General features: G+C 40.6%; 2 protein-coding genes across 5 annotated transcripts in view; one reads left to right on the top strand and one right to left on the bottom strand.

Annotated features, from left to right (window-relative positions):
• The window catches only part of LOC110526270 (phosphorylase b kinase regulatory subunit beta), an 81,076-nt gene extending 79,779 nt beyond the window's left edge, over positions 1-1,297 (bottom strand). For 2 of the 3 annotated variants that reach the window (XM_036980623.1, XM_036980622.1), the window contains exon 1: positions 1,160-1,292. In XM_036980623.1, coding sequence (XP_036836518.1) covers positions 1,160-1,223 — 64 coding nt within the window. In that variant the 5' untranslated portion in view covers positions 1,224-1,292. Of the gene's footprint in view, positions 1-1,159 lie in introns of all 3 variants that reach the window. The other variant, XM_036980624.1, reaches the window with a different exon arrangement.
• Positions 1,298-1,342: 45 nt separating this feature from the next.
• The window catches only part of LOC110526271 (T-cell immunomodulatory protein), a 112,526-nt gene continuing 97,074 nt past the window's right edge, over positions 1,343-16,794 (top strand). Inside the window, exons 1-6 of one of the 2 annotated variants that reach the window (XM_021607083.2) lie at positions 1,343-1,703; positions 2,908-2,992; positions 3,204-3,343; positions 3,480-3,531; positions 3,682-3,759; positions 3,977-4,071. In XM_021607083.2, coding sequence (XP_021462758.2) covers positions 1,526-1,703; positions 2,908-2,992; positions 3,204-3,343; positions 3,480-3,531; positions 3,682-3,759; positions 3,977-4,071 — 628 coding nt within the window. In that variant the 5' untranslated portion in view covers positions 1,343-1,525. The remainder of the gene's footprint in view (positions 1,704-2,907; positions 2,993-3,203; positions 3,344-3,479; positions 3,532-3,681; positions 3,760-3,976; positions 4,072-16,794) is intronic. The other variant, XM_036980625.1, reaches the window with a different exon arrangement.

The raw sequence follows: 16,794 nt of genomic DNA, 5'->3' as shown, positions 1-16,794 counted from the left end.
AACATGAATACGCCATGTAGCCTACAATGGTCATTAAAGGATTAGCCTACTTGGAAATGATATGTTGGCATAGGATGGTTAAGATGAGTGAACTAGTAATGATGGTTTGAATTAGCCTAATGTCTTTTTCAAATAAAAGTTCATAAATGTCGATACATATTTTAAGGCATTCATTCGTCAAACTATAATGTTTGTATGAATGATACTCAACAAATTAAAATTATTATTATGATTATGATAAGGTATTTCTTAAATACCGTGCTATTGCCTTTATTGTTGAATAAAAAAAATGTAATGAAAAATTGCATGAGGCCTTTAATTGACAGCAGGCTTGATTAGTCACTGATCATAATCAAAATCAGTATATGAGTTATAAGACATGGACATAGGCAAAGCCCGCAAATGATTCCACCCCCCTCGCTCAAGGGCACATTAACAGATTTTTCACCTAGTCGGCTCGGGGATTCAAACCAGCGGCCTTTCGGTTACTGGCCCAACGTTAACAACTGCTAGGCTACCTGCCATATTTGATCGTGTCTCAATATAATCAAGGTATGAAATGATTGTTATTTTCCGATATAATCTCTTTCGGCACCCCAACAAAAATGGCTGAATCTCATTGCCTACCCCTGCACTGTCTATGTGAGCAGGTTGCCATGTTGGCTAATGTAATGGCATCTAGCCTGATAAACGAGGAACATAGCCTACATCAGAGGAGGCTGGTGGGAGGAGCTACATGTATATGAGGACGGGCTCATTGTAATGGCTGGAATGGTATTAAATAGAATGGAGTCAAACACAAACACATGGAAGCCACATGTTTGACTCCGTTACATGTATTCCATTCCAGCCATTAAAATGAGCCTGTCCTCCCACCAGCCTCCTCTGGCCAGCATGTACATTTATTCTCTTTCAATATGATAACGTTGCTGTTTTATGTAGCCTAACACAAACGGCAAGGGTAGAGAGGCAACACCTGATTTAAAAATCTTAAAATAGCTCCAGTAGCTGCAAACTTGACCTTTCATGCTCATGCATGCCCACTGTAGTGGGCTATAGCAGGCAAGGAATTTATATAATCTGTTTCGTTGATGTTTCACTCAGGACATTCGCAGAGGTTTGCAGATAATGCAGTGTCAAGCAAGTGAATATGTCAAACCTGAACGTTTTTGTCTGGCTTTGATTTCCAGGAGTTTCCTGCCGACATCTGCCAAGCTTGACATGTTGGTTGGTTCTCTGTGTTTACTAAGTAACAGCACGTTGTGACACTGCTGCAAACTAGGAAGTGCTGATGCTGTGACGTCACACCACACATTTATTAACATGTAAATAGTCTATCTCCCTCTTGTGCCATTGATGTTCTTTACCTTTATATTTACGACTAAATAAGGCTGTCGATTGTGTTATTTTTTGACAAGTGTCAAACCCCACGAGTTTATGCTTAATGCATTTCTTGCTGTCATTTCTGCCGTAAACCAAACGCGCACTGCAGTATTCCAGTTTGTGTTGTTTGAATTGAACAACTATGAGGATATTGTTTATCAAGATTTTTATATTTACTGTGTATTTTGCAGGGCAGTATTCAGCATCTGCTCTTCAAGATGTAACAACTGACTTGTTCGGGTCTGAAAATCATGGTACTGTGGCTGCGTTTGGGGATTTCAACTCGGATAAACAGACCGATATTTTCATCATCAGAGAACGTGAGTAGCTAACGTTAGCTAGCTGGCTAGAATACTGTTCAGTGTTTTGTATTGCCTTTTCAATAGGATTCATTTCGTTAGTGAATAATATAGAAACTTTAGCTAGATACCAGATGAGACTACTTGAATGAATGACATGTGTTCCAAAAACCCATAGGATGCTAGCTAATTTAGCTAGCTAAACCAAGCTGTTGAGTGCTGTCATATTGTCTGGTAAGCAGTTACTTAGTCATGTAGCTAACACAATTATTTACCACTGGATACAATTTGCTCTAGCCTATATTGACTAATAGGGATAGTACATAACGGGTGCCTGTCTTGGATATAGAGACAGGCAATGCAAAGCAATAAAAACAGTGATGACGTAGCAATCTATTTTCTCTGCTTGAAAAGCTGTTGGGTGTTCAATGCAATGCAATGGTGTTCAGTGTAATGACACAGTGGTGTAAAATACTTTAAAGTACTACTTAAGTTGTTTTTTTGGGGTATCTGTACTTTACTATTTATATTTTTTAGAACTTTTACTTCACTAAATTCCTAATAAAAATAATGTACTTTTTACTCCATACATTTTCCTTGACACCCAAAAGTACTCGTTACAATTTGAATGCTTAGCAGTACAGGAAAATTGTCCAATTGACGGACTGAGAGAACGTCCATAGTCATCCCTACTGCCTCTGATCTGGCAGACTCACTAAACACAAATGCTTAGTTTGTAAATTATGTCTGAGTGTTGGAGTGTGACCCTGGCTGTCATATAATAATAATAAGGAAATTGTGTCGTCTGGTTTGCTTAATATAAAGAATTTGAGGTATAGCTTTTACTTTTTAGTATGACAATTGACTACTTTTCCCACCACTGTACTTAAGTATATTTAAAACCAGAATTTTTTTAGACTTTTACTCAAGTAGTATTTTACTGGGTGACTTTTACTTGAGTTATTTTCTATTAAGGTATCTTTACTTTTACTCAAGTATGACAATTGAGTACTTTTTCCACCTCTGGCATTACCTACATCACAAGACACAGTAGCCTAGTAACTAGAATGAAAAAAAAACATAAAATGGGTATAGCTCACCAATTAATGTCTTTCAGTGAATGTGTCACTGCATTGCTGATATGGTTATGTGACTTTGCTGTGCTGAGTATGAAAGTAAGCATTTTGTGAATTTGTTTTTATTGCATATTTGATTGAACTTTTAGAATCTGAGTTGGTGATATTCTTGGCTGATCTGAAAGCCCCATACTTCAAGCCAAAAGTCCATATCCCTAAAAAGGCTTTGCCCGCGTAAGTTTCTGATCTTATTCTCTCAATTGTATTAGTGCACACACCACTTCTCATCTTGAATCATCAATAATTCCACAATGTCCTGGCAAACCCTGTGGGTTAGGGTAGATTGACACAAGAGGATTTTAGCTGTCACTGAGAAAAGCCCTATGCTATTCTTTACTGGCTTATGTCAACAGCAGGCACTCAGTGAATGTCTTTCCTCTTTCAGCAATTGTATCATAACTGGTGTTGTTCCTGGAGACTACGATGGAGATTCTCAGATGGATGTGCTTCTTACAGTTCAGCTCAAGACCAAGGCCACCTCAGAAACAATGGTTTTTGTATTCTGGGGAAACAACCAAACCCTGGGTAAATTGTTGCTCTATTAGGCCTAGATTCAGGCTTGTTTGAGGCTTGTAGAACAAAAATAATGTACTCTAATATGGAAAGTTAACTTCTGTTATTAAATAGCTAACTGATTAACATCTCTTATCTGGTTTTGCAGATGGGCAAGCGGACCTTAATAAGACATTTGTGGACCAACCTCTGATAATGGAGTAGGTTAAGCATGTAAAAAAATATAGATTACAAATCACCTGTAGCAGTTGTTTCCATGCAAGCAATACTGTTTACCTAAACTTTGTCCTTTGATCTTGCTCATGAGTAGGGAGTTTTGACGGTTTTATAAATGAAATTCTCTTACGCAGCTTCAATGGGGACATGATTCCAGACATCTTTGGGGTTTCTGCTGATTTCTCCACTGAAGTCTGCTATCTTACTGGAAGGTAAAGTGGAGATTAGAAAAGTGACCCAATGCTTTGCAGTCCCCATAAACATTGTTTTATTTTACATTATTATCCATGTCTTGACAAAACTCAATTGCAATACATTGAAATATTATAGATGTATGCAGTGTTAAAAACAGCACCTTTGTTGGTTGGTTCTGTGTTTTTTCAGAATGTCTGCTGAGCACATGAATCATGTTGTTTTCTTTCCTCACAGGAACGCAGTGTGGCAGGCAGCTCTAAGTTCACGTGTCAAGATGCGTGTTCCTCATTCCAATGCTTTCATCGACCTAAACAAGGATTTCACCGCCGGTGAGTAGGCAAATGTCCTAAATGGTTTATTGGAACCTTGCATTGCCAGACTCAGTAATCTGGCATTACAGTAAGGCTGGATGGAAGCTAATTGGGAACGATACCAGATTAGACTAATGCAGGACATGGTGTGTGTAGTGTTGGTGTGCAATATCTTTTTCATTTCTTCAGCAAGATTGGAGTCTGTAGACTCACGTTCTACAATGAAACATAGGGACAATGTGGCATGGCAGTCTAATGGCTGTGTGATCAGTCTCTTTATCATTAGAGTCGAGTAGTGAATTCATTCTGGGGAATTGGGCACTCTTCTGGAGCTTGGTAAGTAGATGCTTGTATAGATGGTCAAAATCTGTGTTTCACACACTGTATACAAAAGCGAGGAAGTTGAGTCCGTTCTTGGCAGCCCATCTCCTTCTCTTCATATCTTTTTGAATTGATATGACATAGTAACTTGCTAAAGATTTCCCGTCTGTATTGGGATCAGTTTGTGGGTTACCTTGTGCTATTCAACCCTTGGAGAGAATGTCGGTCTACTAGGGCCGGTATCGCAATATTTTTTTCCCCATGGCAAAAATGAAAACACGTAGCAGACCAAATTTAAAGCACTCCAAACCTTGCGTGCTATAGCTTGAAAAATATAAATAAATATGACTTCCTGAAGAAGTTAAATCCGCTTTGTGTTTTGCTTCCTTGCCGTGGGACTAATGAGTATCGCAGTACTGGTATCGTCCCGGCCCTAGGGCCTATTCTACAAGTTTCATGAGACAGCTGGGTAGATGATCTGTCAAGGCAATTATCACTTTTTATTTATATTGTGTGGAACACAAACTTTCTCCTGAGTTCCTTAAGCTCCAAACAATTGGATTAAAATATATTATAGTTAAACAATTTTCAAGTTGACTAAGAGAGAGAGGAATTCCCATTTTCCTCACCACTGAATAAATAAATTGGGCTTCTTCTTGTTTTACTGGCTTTCTCTTTTTCCACAAAATGCCATCCGACAAAAGCTGTCACTTAGACTTATGGTCCTGACGTTTTAGCTTTTTTTTTTCTCCCAGGAAGTTAAATCTCATATTAAGACAATCACAGAGACTGTTGTCGTGTCTGACCTAAGGTATCTTTTTGGGGTATTTGCTTACTGAGCTGTGACAATTTAACCAGAGCATAATCATTCATATTTAAGCTGCTAAGGGATTAGAAAGCATATTCTTTTGGACATGCCAGCCCAGCTGGAGAGAGTATCTTAAAGGTTAGCCTGTCTGTAATTTAGCACGGAAGTCTATGTTACAGTTTGGTTTATGATTTATACAAAAAAAAAATCTGTGCTGGAGCGAGGATTGGAACTGTGGGTGTTGACCACTTTTGTAAAATGCAAGCAGGAATGTTACAACTCACAGATTCAACTAGTCAGTCAGTTTGAATGGCTGCTCGTTGCCTGCTTCTCATATTCATCTTGTGCAAGAGGCTGCTGCAAGAGACTAGAGCACCTGTCCTAGGGGGATTTTTGCCTAGGTCTACAGAGAAGCTGAGCCCCGGGGCACACGTCACACTGGCAGGAGCCTGGCTCGAGTGCAGGCACCCAAACCAGGAGACTGCCATGGAAACGCTTTGTTGTTTCACTGATTGTCAATCTGCAAATGTAAAAAATAATAATAATAATATATATAAACATTCAGAGACTATACACCTGTAGAGAAAATTGCTGCTGATTAGAAATAGCACTGAAATGTACAATTATATTGTCCTCTGCAATGTGTGTGTGGTGCAGCCACATTTAGCTGTGAAGAGCTTAGTGTGGGAGTGAGGATGCTGCTTTTCAGGAGGAAATTAATTAGAGAATTAGGTGAATTAGTGCTCTGTCTTTCCACTGCACCTGCCAGCCTCTCTAAGCATGGGGAGAGAGAGACTCGGACATGACTGTATAGCCTGTACTAGAAATCAAGAGTGTGCAAAGTGTTTTCCAATACCCCATAGGATGCACAAAAAGGACTGTTTTGGCGAATCGACTACAGCCGGTACAGTAAGTGGAAAATCATGTTAGGTTTTTGTGTGGAACATTTTAAGTGGACCTCATTTGGTTTGGACCACCACTTGCTATCTTTGTGGCCTGGTCAGCAGTGTCACAGAGAGGTATTTTATTATCATGCGTCCTATCCAGGGATGATCAGAGGAGGGTCATCCCGTGTCGCAGCTCCAATTTTAGTGGTGTTTAAAGCTGTAAACATACACAGCCGAGCTGCATCCAGTGACCCTCTACCCACGACTCCTTTTAAGAGATCTGAAATTGCTTCCTGTTCAATGTCGAGGCCTATTTAAGCTGTAAATTGGACTGTCGAGCAGCCGCTGTCCCCCTCTACAGTATCACATGGCCAGTCTGTATCATGTCTCATCGCTCTCTTCCACTTATGGTGTTGTCTGTTCAATCCTCCTCATCTACAGTTGAAGTCGGAAGTTTACATACACTTAGGTTGGAGTCATTAAAACTTGTTTTTTAATCACTCCACAAATTTCTTGTTAAATAACTATAGTTGTGGTAAGTCGGTTAGGACATCTATCTAAGTCAATTTTCCAACAATTGTTTAGAGAGATTATTTAACTTATAATTCCAGTGGGTCAGAAGTTTACATACACTAAGTTGACTGGGCCTTTAAACAGCTTGGAAAATTCCAGAAAATTGTCATGGCTTTAGAAGCTTCTGATAGACTAATTGACATCATTTGAGTCAATTGTAGGTGTACCTGTGACTGTATTTCTAGGCCTACCTTCAAACTCAGTGCCTCTTTGCTTGACATCATGGGAAAATCAAAAGAAATCAGCCAAAATATTTTGTAGACCTCCACAAGTCTGGTTCATCCTTGGGAGCAATTTCCAATGCCTGAAGGTACCACGTTCATCTGTACAAACAATAGTACGCAAGTATAAACACCATGGGACCATGCAGCCGTCATACCGCTCAGGAAGGAGATGCGTTCTGTCTCCAAGAGATGAACATACTTTGGTGCGAAAAGTGCAATTAATTCCCAGAACAACCACAAAGGACCTTGTGAAGATGCTGGAGGAAACAGGCACAAAAGTATCTATATCCACAGTAAAACGAGTCCTATATGAACATTACCTGAAAGGCCACTCAGCAAGGATGAAGCCACTACTCCAAAACCCCCAGTTTGCAACTGCACATGGGGACAAAGATCATACTTTTTGGAGAAATGTCCTCTGGTCTGATGAAACAAAAATATAACTGTTTGGCCATAATGATCATTGTTATGTTTGGAGGAAAAAGGGGGAGGCTTGCAAGCTGAAGAACACCATCCCAATCTTGAAGCACGGGGGTGGCAGCATCATGTTGTTCGGGTGCTTTGCTGAAGGAGGGACTGGTGCACTTCACAAAATAGATGGAATCATGAGGAAGTGGAATTATGTGGATATATTGAAGCAACATCTGAAGACATCAGTCAGGAAGTTCAAGCCTGGTCGCAAATGGATCTTGAAAATGGATAATGACCCCAAGCATACCTCCAAATTTTGGCAAAATGGCTTAAGAACAACAAAGTCAAGATATTGGAGTGGCCATCGCAAAGCCCTGACCTCAATCCCATAGAAAATTTGTGGGCAGAACTGAAAAAGCGTGTACGAGCAAGGATGCCTACAAACCTGACTCAGTTACACCAGCTTTGTCAGTAGGAATGGGACAAAATTCACCCAACTTATTGTGGAAGGCTACCCAACACGTTTGACCCAAGTTAAACAATTTAAAGGCAATACTACCAAATACTAATTGAGTGTATGTAAATTTCTGACCCACTGGGAATGTGATGAAATAAATAAAAGCTGAAATAAATAATTTTCTCTACTATTATTCTGACATTTCACATTCTTAAAATAAAGTGGTGATCCTAACTGACCTAAGACAGGGATTTTTTACTAGGATTAAATGTCAGGAATTGTGAAAAATTGAGTTTAAATGTATTTGGCTAAGGTGTATGTAAACTTCCGACTTCATCTGTATGTTCTGGTAGTTTATTAAGATGAGCAGGTTGTGACAACTACAGATGGTTAAGTATCCCTGTAAAAAGGCTCCTAATTGGCTAATTCCGACATACTTGAGTGGTTCTACTGCTACCCTGGTCACCAAGTCAGTACTGACACAATAAGCCGAGGAATAAATGCGTAACGTGCCAACGAGCTCCAATACTCCTATAGCATCACATAACAACCTTGAGGGATTTTTGCATTTCATTTTATTGGTTATATTTTACTAGAACGTTGAGGTTCCCTGGGGTTGGTATCACAGTTTTATATCTCTATAATGGTTTTGCTATGCCGGGGAATCGGATTGTGAGAACTCATTAGAAAAAAGTGGTAATTGCCAAATAATTATAAATGTCATTATGCTCAAAGACACCAAACCGATACTATCATATGGCTTGTCGCTAGGCAACGTGGCTTTGCAATGCTCCCCGCAGCATCCAATTAGGAATTGTTTTTTTCTGTTAGAGAGAAGTTGATTGTTGGTGTAATGTGAGGGAAACAGATTTGCCTCATATCAACGCTACTGGAGTGGGACTTTATAAAGGGATTCACTCATTGCAGAACTGGACAATTTTAAAAGGCATATTTAGTCGTTTAGCCTGTTTTGAGTCACTGTGTCACATTTTGCATGTTAGAAGCATTGCGTTTCTTTTTTTTTTTTTTCATACAGAATCGTTTCTGTAATATTGATTGTTTTTAAAGATCTACTGTAGGCCTGCATGTAACATTCATGACATATGCTGTAAATTAACATGATATAACAGCCACGCAGATTTTATACAGATATTGCAATCATGAAAGGATGAAATTAACTTATGTCTCATAATGGTATTGTACCGACCTTAACATGGAACAGTACATTCTGTCATAAATTCTAGACTTGCTTCCCAGTGTTCGCTACTAATTTGAATAATTACAGAATTAAAATGAGCACAGCGTGGCTAGTGAGGGACCAGGCTTTGAGGTGCAATGTTTACACCGTGTCTCTTCCTGGAAAGCTGGCCGAGTATTGAACATACAGTACATTTGTTTACATCAGTTTGTATAGATACATGAATGAATGAATAAATAATCTAATTTCTCACTGATGTACTGTATACAGTATGTCTGTGGCCTCTGGTTGTGCTACTGTTTCCAGTGCAATCCTCTTATGTGTAGCACTCTCCCCCTCCAGGCTTATAGTGGTATATTAGCATAATACCAAACAGGGTCCATCCATAAAGACCAAACAAACAGCAGTATCTGCCTGAAGCTTAACACTAAATTGCGTGAATAAATAGTTTTTATTGAAAGATCTACTGTATGCACTCACTCAACATGGAAATATGTAACTGCTCTCTCTAAGTCAAATCTTTGTCAAACCCACATTGTTGTTCTGATTAAGTAGCTTGAGGGGCGTCTGGAGTGAAGCCATGTTCACTACAGGAATCAAATCGGTTTGCAAGTACACACACACACACACACACACTCCAACATGGTCACAATAACATTGCTCACATAGGCCTAAACATGTACGTAGGCTATGCTCCACTGCAAGGATGGGCTTCTTAAACTTGTTACAGGACTTCAGTGAGCAGTTAAACTCCTGTATTTGCTCCACAGAAGTGGCAGAGAAATGGAATGTGTATGAGGAGTTGGTGTAATCCCCCATAATGCACCTACGTTGTTCCCTTAATGGTTTTATGAGATTATTTCTCCTGCGAATAGCATCTTTCCATTTTCTGGTGGTGTTGTGTCATGTTTGTGAATGAGGTGCTTTGGGTTGAAGGCACACGGTGTGTATTGACAGGAATTGGCTTATGGAGGATTTATTTATGGGATTTCACTTTTTCCTGCCCTGAATTTCATGCTCTTCTCCGGAAGCTCACTTTGATGGAGTCTTTTGGGTTTGTCCCTAACTCGTTTTAATGTCAGTTACACAAACAAGCTGAATGGGGAAAACATTGATACAATATTTTATTAGAGCGATTATTGCATGGAGAGTGTCGGCTCAGTCCAGCTCTCGTGCCTTTTTCTCCGGCCTGTGTAGTTGTTTTTTCATCCCTTGAAAGCTACATACGATATCGTACAAATACAAAACCTTCAACATATTGTTGGTATCTCAATGCTGTCATTGCGTCTTTTAATGTCATGCCTAAATCCTCATTTGGGATTTGGCAAGTTAAATTGGCAGTTTCACGGTCTGATCAACTCCTCCCAGCAGAAGACAGAGCCATATTTCATTCAAGCTGGCCAGGCAGTCTGGATCTCTCCCTTCCCATCTTCCTTAATTAATGGGACAATGGGCTGAGTCCTGGGTTACTGTCCTTGAGAGAAAACATAGCCATGTAGTGGGGAGAGTAAACCTCTTTAACCACTGACTGTCCATGTCCTGTCCTTGCTCAAGCAGTAGTCATTGGAGCATAAGTCCCTGCCATTTTCAGCAGCACAGCAATTATTAATTAAAATGCTTCAAGTAAATGTCCATTTTTCATTTGTTCAGTTTTGGTGGCTGCATATTGTCTGCGGCTGTCAACAGAATGGCTATTTGGCTGCCATCGATTTTTCATTGGCTGACGTTTCAAATGTTGCCTGCCTGATGTTCGTCAAGTCTGAAATTAAATGTTAAATGTTATAATAGATTTGAGCACTCCACTGTGAGATGAAGATCTTTTTCTAGTCCCATAGAGATGTACCCTAGATCCTCATGTCACACACGGATCTACTCTGGGATATTGGCCTAGTTGTTTTTACCTGTTGTTTAGCCTGTATTTCTCCTGGGATTCTGAATTCTATCTACACCATTACATTTCTTCAAGTATTTTGTGTTGGTGCAGGGATTCAGTAGCTCGACGCTACAACCCCTGCTTATCTCCCGTGCTCTCACACCCGTGCTCTCACACTGGAAGGCTCCTTATGTCTGGTGGTTGTTGTATCCATTTCACTGATGACTGACATGACATTAACTTTTGTAATGTCAAAGGCTTATTTCTCCTGTGCAACAGCAGAAACGTGGACTGGAGTAGGGAGGTCAACATTTTAAACTTTTTTATTTAACCTTTTATTTAAGTAGGCAAGTCAGTTAAGAACAAATTCTTATCTACAGTTACGGCCTATCCGTCATTGTAAGAGAAGGGAATGCATGAAAACACAACTGACAGGCCTTTCTGTTCTCATCAGTTTATCTCAGTGCTCTGAACATTTAGCACCCGCACACAAACACAATTCTGACTTAATTTTTGCCTCATTGTGGGCTGCCTAATTCAACCCATATTTCCCTTCTGAGTCCTCACTCGTTCACAAATTGACATGCGGCCTCCAACCCCTGGACAGAGAAATGAGATCAAACTCACTTGGCCCTGCGTGATCCCATCTCCTCTCCGGCCTAAGGGGTGAAGCCCCCCCCCCCCCCCCCCCCCCCCCCCCCCCGTTCCCCTCCGTCTGTCACTGAGCGGGGAATTGGAGTCACAGCTTGTTTGCTGAGTAACAGTCTAACAAATATGCTGCTCAGGGGCATTAAAGCCTATGGAGAGGGGCAGCCTAAAAGCAACCCTTTCCCATCTCAGCTAATGGGAGTGGGCACAGCAGTGATAACTGCAGACAGGTGGGGTTTGGGAGGTGTCTGGATTCATAGGACACTAATGCAGAGGAATGTCATGTTTGGTTTACAGCCTTGCTGGCACAGGGGCTGAGGAGGCTCTGAGCTTTAGGTAATAACCACTGGTTAAATGCAGGTAGGGTAGAGAAGCCTTACTGTGGATTTGCATTAATATGGTTTAACTAGCTCTAAATGCAGTTGGCCTATTGATGCAACTTTAACAGTTGCATCATTCTGAAATGGGATGCTGTGATAATCTTGTAGATTGGTTATTACTAACTATTATGTACTTTGTTTTCTTGCACCCTCGTATTATTGTTCTCATACCTTATGCACCATTCATGTAAATATCTTTGTCAAGACAAGCCATTAACTATATTTTTCCCCATTGGAAAAACAAAGAAAATATTTCACAACAAAGCCCTGGTTAATTTGACATCTTTTTGTTTGACAACTGTCAGCTGTTTGACTCCTCCTCGTTATGTCATAGCCATGTTCTCTGTGTGAATGTGTTCTGTCTGGCATGGAGGAAACCTCTCAGGAGACTGCCTTCCTCTGACTCCAAATACAAAGCACCCTACTTGAATAAATGAACAATGGTGGGAGAGAAAAGCCACCAAGACTGCTCATTAACAGCCCTGCACCTTGCTGAACCCCAGGCTTGTGTGTGAGAGGGTGTCAACGCCAGCCTACTGTAGCACATGCTGTAGGGACAGTAGGGATGGCTGAGCATCCCACATACAGTGTGAGCATTGTGTGAAACTTGTGAGAGAGAGCTGTGGATGCACTATAATTAGCTACAAATCTGCTTGCCCTCATTTTTCATCAGCTGCTGTTTGTTTCCTCTTCATTTTCTCCAAACAGAATCTCTCTCCAATTACCAGTCCTTAGTGGCTGACCCAGGGATTTATTATGGCTCTTTAATCATCATAGTGGGTCGAATGGAAGGAGGAGGAGATTTCATGTTTCGTTTAGTTAGTCCCAAACTCATCATTTGGCCTGCTGACATGACTCTGCTGCTCCTCTGTATTGACTGTACGATGACCTAGTAGGAGTGCTTTCTTGCCGTTAGTGCTGAGCGATTAGTGCTTTTTGAGGTCGGTTCGGTTTCCGTTTGATTATTAAAAAGTAATCACGGTTATCCGTTTCCGTTTGGATATTTTTTATATGAATGCTTGAATGCTCTAACAACACTGCATTAAACTGTTAATCAAAGTCCCTTGGTGTTAGTGACTGCCCATTTACTGCTTATCACTTAATAACCAACATTTATTCACGTTACTTTACTTGAATAAAATATTTTATTTGATGACTTTATCATTTCATTCCAAGTCATCATCTCATCTCTTTAGATCTGCTGCCTATACTGTGATAAAATCACAATTTAAGTTGTTCTTCAAAGTATTTTGATTTAATTTAACCTTTATTTAACTAGGCAAGTCAGTTAAGAACAAATTCTTATTTACAATGATGGCCTAGGAACTGTGGGTTAACTGCCTTGTTCAGGGACAGAACGACAGATTTTTTACTTTGTCAGCCCGGGGATTTGATCTAGCAACCTTTCAGTTACTGGCCAAACACTCTAACCACTAGGCTACCTGCTGCTGTCTCACGTGTCAAACTCATTCCATGGAGGGCCGAGTGTTTGCGGGTTTTTTGCTCAAACCTTGTACTTGATTGATGAATTAAGTACAAGGAACTCCCCTCAACTGGTTGTCTAGGTCTTTAATTGAATGGAAACACCCCCCCGCACGTCTCTCTTCTCTCAGTCTCTGTGTCTGCTCCACACAGACCGGACAAGTTTAAGCCATCGCGCAATTGATTATGGTCATTGTAGTTAATTACCACGTTTTCGTAAAAAAAAATATATACATACATACATACATACATACAGTGGGGAGAACAAGTATTTGATACACTGCCGATTTTGCAGGTTTTCCTACTTATAAAGCATGTAGAGGTCTGTCATTTTTTTTAATCATAGGTACACTTCAATTGTGAGAGAAGGAATCTAAAACAAAAATCCAGAAAATCACATTTGTATGATTTTTAAGTAATTTGCATTTTATTGCATGACATAAGTATTTGATACATCAGAAAAGCCGAACTTAATATTTGGTACAGAAACCTTTGTTTGCAATTACAGAAATCATATGTTTCCTGTAGTTCTTGACCAGGTTTGCACACACTGCAGCAGGGATTTTGGCCCACTCCATACAGACCTTCTCCAGATCCTTCAGGTTTCGGGGCTGTCACTGGGCAATACGGACTTTCAGCTCCCTCCAAAGATTTTCTATTGGGTTCAGGTCTGGAGACTGGCTAGGCCACTCCAGGACCTTGAGATGCTTCTTACGGAGCCACTCCTTAGTTGCCCTGGCTGTGTGTTTCGGGTCGTTGTCATGCTGGAAGACCCAGCCACGACCCATCTTCACTGCTCTTACTGAGGGAAGGAGGTTGTTGGCCAAGATCTTGCGATACATGGCCCCATCCATCCTCCCCTCAATACGGTGCAGTCGTCCTGTCCCCTTTGCAGAAAAGCATCCCCAAAGAATGATGTTTCCACCTCCATGCTTCACGTTTGGGATGGTGTTCTTGGGGTTGTACTCATCCTTTTTCTTCCTCCAAACATGGCGAGTGGAGTTTAGACCAAAAAAGCTCTATTTTTTTGTCTCATCAGACCACATGACCTTCTCCCATTCCTCTTCTGGATCATCCAGATTGTCATTGGCAAACTTCAGACGGGCCTGGACATGCGCTGGCTTGAGCAGGGGGACCTTGCGTGCGCTGCAGGATTTTAATCCATGACGGTGTAGTGTGTTACTAATGGTTTTCTTTGAGACTGTGGTCCCAGCTCTCTTCAGGTCATTGATCAGGTCCTGCGTGTAGTTCTGGGCTAATCCCACCATTCCAGATTAATACAGTGAATTATAAGTGAAATATCTGTCTAAACAATTGTTGGAAAAATGAGTTGTGTCGTGCACAAAGTAGATGTCCTAACCGACTTGCCAAAACTATAGTTTGTAAACAAGAAATTTGTGGAGTGTTTGAAAAACGAGTTTTAATGACTCCTACTTAAGTGTATGTAAACTTCCAACTTCAACTGTATTTATATATGTATATATATTTGGTTAATCTCAGCACTAATAGCCTTTAACTTTGAGAATGAACATGTGCATTTTTTTCAAATCTGGGTGTAACATCAATTGATGGATTCAGAGAATTAGTTTGAGGAGAATTTTCTCTTCAATCAGAAACAGCAATACTCTGAAAGCTCTGGGGTTATTTACCATGAGATTAATCTGGAATTGCATTGATTAGTGTTTAGCAAGAAATGTTCTCATGCTACCATACTCTTGCAGCTCTATCTTACCAAAGGTTGCAAACTGCAGTGGCAGACGGTCTGCGACTGACATAAAAACCCAGTAATAGCCACCTCGGCTCACAGCGAGACTATTTGCATGTTTGCTTCTGTCTTGCAGCTCAAGCTATCCTTACCTGTAATCCTCAACCCTTAGCTGAAGGTCCCCGTCTAGGATTTACCAGCAATAATGAAAGGATCTCAGGCAGAAAATAAGTGTGTGAGAGAGAGAGAGATGCAGGTGGTTGGGGAGGGAGAGAATGCCCCCCCCCCCCCCCCCCTCTACTATGCACTGTGTCAAAGCCCTACTTCCACCTGGGTAGAGATCAGAACGGTGGCTCTGTTTATTCACAAGGTAATGTGATGAAGGGATATTATGGAGCTGTATCCCTGCTCCCGTTCTGTATAATGGAATTGAGAGCTATAATAAAGTCCAAGTCAAACCGTCAGCAGATGCCTTAAATTGCTTCCAATCCCCTTAACAAATCTGATTGAGAGGTTATGAATAACTCCAAAGCATCCCTCTCCAACTACACACACAAGCCTAGTGTTTTCCTTGAAAATAAGTCAAATTGAGGATTGATTTTAGATGGAAGCTATATTCCTTCTAGATTGGATCTGGAGATTCTTTCCGGAGTCATCTGCATACCCAACATGTAGAAGCCAACAACATTGATTTGCTTTGCTTTAGAATCTCCCACTCTCCTTCTCAAGACCGTCTACAGCTTAATATTCTTCTCGTGCTGTTTGTCTGCCGTAGTTGCTGTAATGTATGCCAGCTCTCTGTATCAGAGAAATGAACTCGGCACTTTGTTGTGTCGCCTTCCTCCACTCAGAAAGATGGGCAACAGGGAAGGTCAGTTATATAGGGTATTGGAGAAGACGAGGGATTTCTCCCGAGTTGTCTCCTCTTCCCTAGAGCACCCCACTCCCTTTCTGTGGGTCTCCCTGTCTACCAACGTGTTCACGATGCCTCAGGAAACCCATCATAGGGCCAGGTATTCCTAACATCGGGAGTATGGATGTGGGGGATGGAACTCCACACAGTGCTCTCGATTAAACACTCTCATTAGACTTAATTGAATATTTCTAACAAAGCTGCGGGATAATGTTTCCACTTCTCAAACATGAGCTCTCTCCCTTTGCTTTAAAAAAAAATGTTTCTCATTGTAATCCGTATTAGATAATATGTGTGTAACACAGCAAGCCAGATGGATAGATACACGTTTTTTTGTTGTAAATGTATGTTTTGTAAATACGTTTGGGATCATGCTTTGCGCCTTTCTCCAAACTGTTTGCATAGTCATTTCATGATTAATTGTCAGTTCCATAGACACTAATCAATCAAGTAATTCCCATAACATGTCATGTTTAGCTGCTGCATTGCAGTTTCTATGTAGACTTGTATGTGTGAAGTCTGTCAGGGCATAAATAGAACAACAACTTTTTATGGCATGTTTCCCCTAAAGGTATAATCTAAAATGTGCTCGTTAATATTTTAATCCTGGAGTTCTTTGAAATATGCATGCCATAATGGAGAGGTAGTATGCCAAGCTGGGCTTGAAAAACACACAAACAACCACAGAATAGAGCACAGAGGCTTTCGCAATGCATGCTGGGAAACCTCCGTCAGCCAATGAAGAAAAGGCACTGTGTGAATTGAAGGGTTGGTCCACATATACAAGTGGTCTAAAATGAGAGTGTGAAATTAACACTGTTAATCAAGACTATATAAATAATTTCTCTATAATTTGAATCT

The sequence above is a fragment of the Oncorhynchus mykiss genome, chromosome 6, assembly GCF_013265735.2.
Source record: "Oncorhynchus mykiss isolate Arlee chromosome 6, USDA_OmykA_1.1, whole genome shotgun sequence".
Taxonomy (NCBI): domain Eukaryota; kingdom Metazoa; phylum Chordata; class Actinopteri; order Salmoniformes; family Salmonidae; genus Oncorhynchus; species Oncorhynchus mykiss.
Note: the sequence above shows the minus strand (reverse complement) of the source record. Positions and strands in the feature narration are given on the sequence as shown.